This window comes from Aureococcus anophagefferens, assembly GCF_000186865.1.
Source record: "Aureococcus anophagefferens unplaced genomic scaffold AURANscaffold_30, whole genome shotgun sequence".
NCBI classification, from domain to species: domain Eukaryota; class Pelagophyceae; order Pelagomonadales; family Pelagomonadaceae; genus Aureococcus; species Aureococcus anophagefferens.
The window spans coordinates 163910-167755 of NW_008705589.1; the positions used below are offsets into that span (position 1 = coordinate 163910).

A 3846-nucleotide genomic window follows, 5' to 3' on the forward strand; every position below is an offset into this window, starting at 1 on the left:
ATTCTGGTCTTTGGGGTCCTGCCCGCAGCCAGCTGGCGAATCCTGTGCGAGTTGGCAACGACACTCAAGAGTATATAATGATCTCACATCATCTGAATGTCTATCAATGAGACAGCATTCGTAGATGTGGCGGCGAGGCGATTTCCTTTGGCATTCCAGGCAACTTCAAAGATGTCAGCAGATCCGTGGTTAAAAGTCCTAATCAAGTCACCTGTCGAAACAGACCAAATGTTAAGCTGTCCTCCAAGCGAACCAGATGCGAGCATGGTGCCGTCAGGTGAAAACGCAATCGTGTAGACTTTCTTGGTGTGATTGCGAAGCGTATTTGCACAGACACCTATCTCGGTGTCCCAAAGACGGACAGTTGCATCGAACGATGCAGATGCAAGTCTAAAAGGTGCCTGAAAGTGCAATATGAACTTAGATTAGGTACAATGGTACACCCCAAGCCCACGAAAACTGTGGGAATAATCAAAAACGTTTGAATCTGAAGCTCCCATGGGTGACCATCGAATCGTGTATATCTCCTCCACGTGATCGCTAAAGCGATAAACTGGTCGAGACCTATGCCATGATTGTAATATATCACTGCTTAAAATATGCCGACTTACTGGCCAAGCTGCCAAACGAAAACATTATGATCATCAGAGCACGATGCGAGCAAACTTCCAGAAGGATCCCACCTGATTGCATTTACTTCATCTGCGTGACCGACAAGAACTTGCAGTGGTGTTGTTGTTGCTTTAGCGGGTTCGTGATCAACGCCCAGGTCCGAAAGCGCACAGACAGCAATTGTACGATCAGTGGAGCATGAAGCAAAAACATCACGACCGTGGTGGCCCCCTATGCACGCAGGAACGTGCCACACACGCACACACACGCACACACACACACACACACACACACACACACATGACACACGCAATACCATGCTTCCAATCAACATCAAGAACCTGGGCTGAATGAGCTTCAAATTTGTGCCGTAGAACACCTGAGCAATAGCATCTCTTTGCTCGACTTGACCCTTCAGTGTACCTGTTTGAACATCCCAGACTGAGACACACTTGTCATAGGACCCAGTGAGAAGTCGTTTCCCCATGGCGTCAAATCTTAGGGAGAAGATGGACTCAGAATGGGCCGCGAGCGAGTGTCGTAAATTACCATCTCGCGACCACAAACGCGCAATACCATCCATGCATCCAGTTGCAAGCAAGCTTCCGTCAGCCGACCACTCCAATGTTGTGACCTATGTAAAGACGTTGGTCAACAACAGCAACGCGGACACACTGAAGACCGACATCATGATCCTCTTCAAATGAAGATGAGTTGCTGGTTGCTGTAGGGGCACATATTCGAGCACCTTGGACTGTGGGGGCATTTTTGCAAGCTGAGCCGCAGAAGTATCACCTTGAATACTCCAAAGCCTGACAGTCGAATCCCCCGAACCAGACGCAAGCAGGTCGTCTTGCGGGTGCCACGAACAACAAAATACTTCAGCTTCGTGCCCCGCAAGAACGACAATGTCCTCGCCCCAGATCGCTTCGGCTGAGGTTTGCAACGGCGCTGTCAAGTTGCTGCTGCGTTTTGCTCGCTCTGTCTGCTCTACCAGATTTGGACTATACTCTGTATTAGAGCTCTCATTGTCAACTGCTTGTCCTGTAATCCATTGTCTGAAAATTGACTTAAAGACAAGGACCTCACCACAGCTGCTGGCTGCAAGTGATTCTGAAATAGGCGTGGTCTGATTCCTCCGCGTGCCTGTCGAGCAATCACTTAGAATGAGACAATTGCAAAGAAGGCACTGCGAAGAATATTGCTATTAGGAGACATTTCTTTTGATAGTTCAGGGTTGGTCCGCTTACGTTTCGCGTCAAGTTTGTCTTCTTCGTGCTCTTCCTCCTCATCACGATTTTTGTCGTATTTTACCGTCCACTTGGCGTACTTGACTGTCTGACTGCGAGACATGGATCGCAATATTTGTGGTTGTAATAATCCAAGATTGCAATGATCCTGCTGGGTGGATCCATTCACAATACATTCCATCTGCTGCTCAACCTGATGACGGCAGTCTATGAGCTGCCATCGCCAACACCCTCACCTGCAAATACATCAGACCTTTTTGAATGAACGAGATTAACGCCCCCGGTGGCACGTCGTCGGCATGGTCTGCTGCTATTGTGGATTTCGTAACAAGCGATTCATATGCGAAAGTAAATGCGGAGTGCAAATGCCCTGATTCTTGCAGGTACCGGTAAACGAGATAATTAACTTCCTCTGCAGATAGAGCCATCTCTACCCGCAAGGTTTCAGCCTACTCAAGTAGAATTCAAAAATGCTTGGTCATAGGAAATTACTATGTTGGAACCAATAAGGGTGTATATGTACAGGTAATCTTCGATTAGCCAGGAAAGTAGCGCCCAAAGGAGAGAGAGAGAATGAGCTGTTGTTTATTATTGCAGCTCAGTCGATACTCGCTCCTTATGCTCTTATCTGGCCGGCGCTGCTGAAGCAGCCCGCCGGCGAAATTCTTTCTGAGGAGGGCATAGGGTAAATTGGAGAGGCGGCGGCCATGGTTAGAACCAACCCGATCCCGCCGGAGCTGGTAGATCGCCCGTTCATTGAACAGGTGCGAGCCTTACCAGCGCGGGTCGCGCTGGAGGCTTTTCTCGCGGCGGCTGCGGGCTTCAGGGATGACCCGCCCGCACGCGACGCCTTCGCAGTGGTGCTGCGAAGATTGACTGCGGAGATATTTAGCTGAGACTTACCTCGGGACGTGAGGAGGTTTTCGCCAGGGCTGCAGATGGACTACATCGGTCGGGCGGTGCACCAGTTGGTGCGTGAGAACTATCTGCAGCTGGTTGTTTTCCCTGATTTTGAGGCAGCTGTGGCGGGTAGAGGGGGAGCCCACCGCCACGCCTCCTAGGGTAGGCGAACTGTGGTTGTTGTCTCGGTCATCCCCGGGAAATCCAGCGATCCGCAGCCGCCCCCATACTGAGACTGAGTCGGCTCAGTAGGCCCAGTATGAGCCGCCGCGACCGGTCGCGCGGCGGCCCGGAAGAGGCCCCACTCAACCCCGCCGGCGCTTCGCACCCGCCGCCGCCCCACGGACCCTACGGGCTCCCCGGACAGAGGTGGCACCAGGCGCGGGGCGCTTAAGGGTGGCTAGGGAGGGTGGCAAGCCGCAAACTCAGCCTCGTTGGGTTTCCCGTGCCCGCCTTAAGGGTGGCTAGGGAGCACTGTCAATCACCATTTGCGCTGATGTTCCGGCCCTGATGTTCCGGTAGAGGTCTCGCGGATGTTCCGGCTTCCGGCTCTCCCGGGCCCCTCGGTCTCGTGTTCCGGTTCGCGTCCTCCGTTCGTGTTCCGGCGTGTTCCGGCGCGTTCCGGCGTGTTCCGCTGTTCCGGCTACTCGGTGGGCGGCTTCCTTACAACCTAATTTCCGGCGAGCGACGCGCGGGCCGCCTGCGGTTCGAGAGGCGCCCAAGGGTGGTCTCCTCGTCGTCGTCGTCGCCGCCGCCGCCGCCGCCGCCGCCGTCGTCGTCGTCGTCGTCGTCGTTGTCGCGCGCGCGGGGCCCCTCGGCATCCACGTCCTCGTCGTCGCTGTCCTCGTCCATGTCCCCGACCACGACCTCCTCCTCCTCCTCCTCCACCACCTCCTCCTCCTCCTCGTCGCCGCCGCCGCCGCCGCCGCCGCCGCCGCCGCCGTCGTCGTCGTCGTCGTCGTCGTCGCACGCGCGGGGCCCCTCGGCGTCCACGTCCTCGTCGTCGCTGTCCTCGTCCATCGATTCGCGCGCGGCGACGCGCTCCTCGACCTCGTCGCTGTCGCGATCGAAGTAGCCCGCGGCG

At 54.9% G+C, this 3846-nt stretch overlaps 1 protein-coding gene across 1 annotated transcript; it reads right to left on the minus strand.

The window, feature by feature from the left end:
- Positions 1-2293, minus strand: AURANDRAFT_55071 (hypothetical protein; the record flags this gene model as incomplete). The annotated part of the gene is made up of 5 exons (XM_009042387.1): positions 1-401; positions 480-564; positions 612-1246; positions 1361-1748; positions 2064-2293. The coding sequence occupies 5 exons, from the start codon at positions 2288-2290 to the stop codon at positions 84-86; spliced, it is 1653 nt and encodes a 550-aa protein (XP_009040635.1).
- Positions 2294-3846: the final 1553 nt, after the last annotated feature.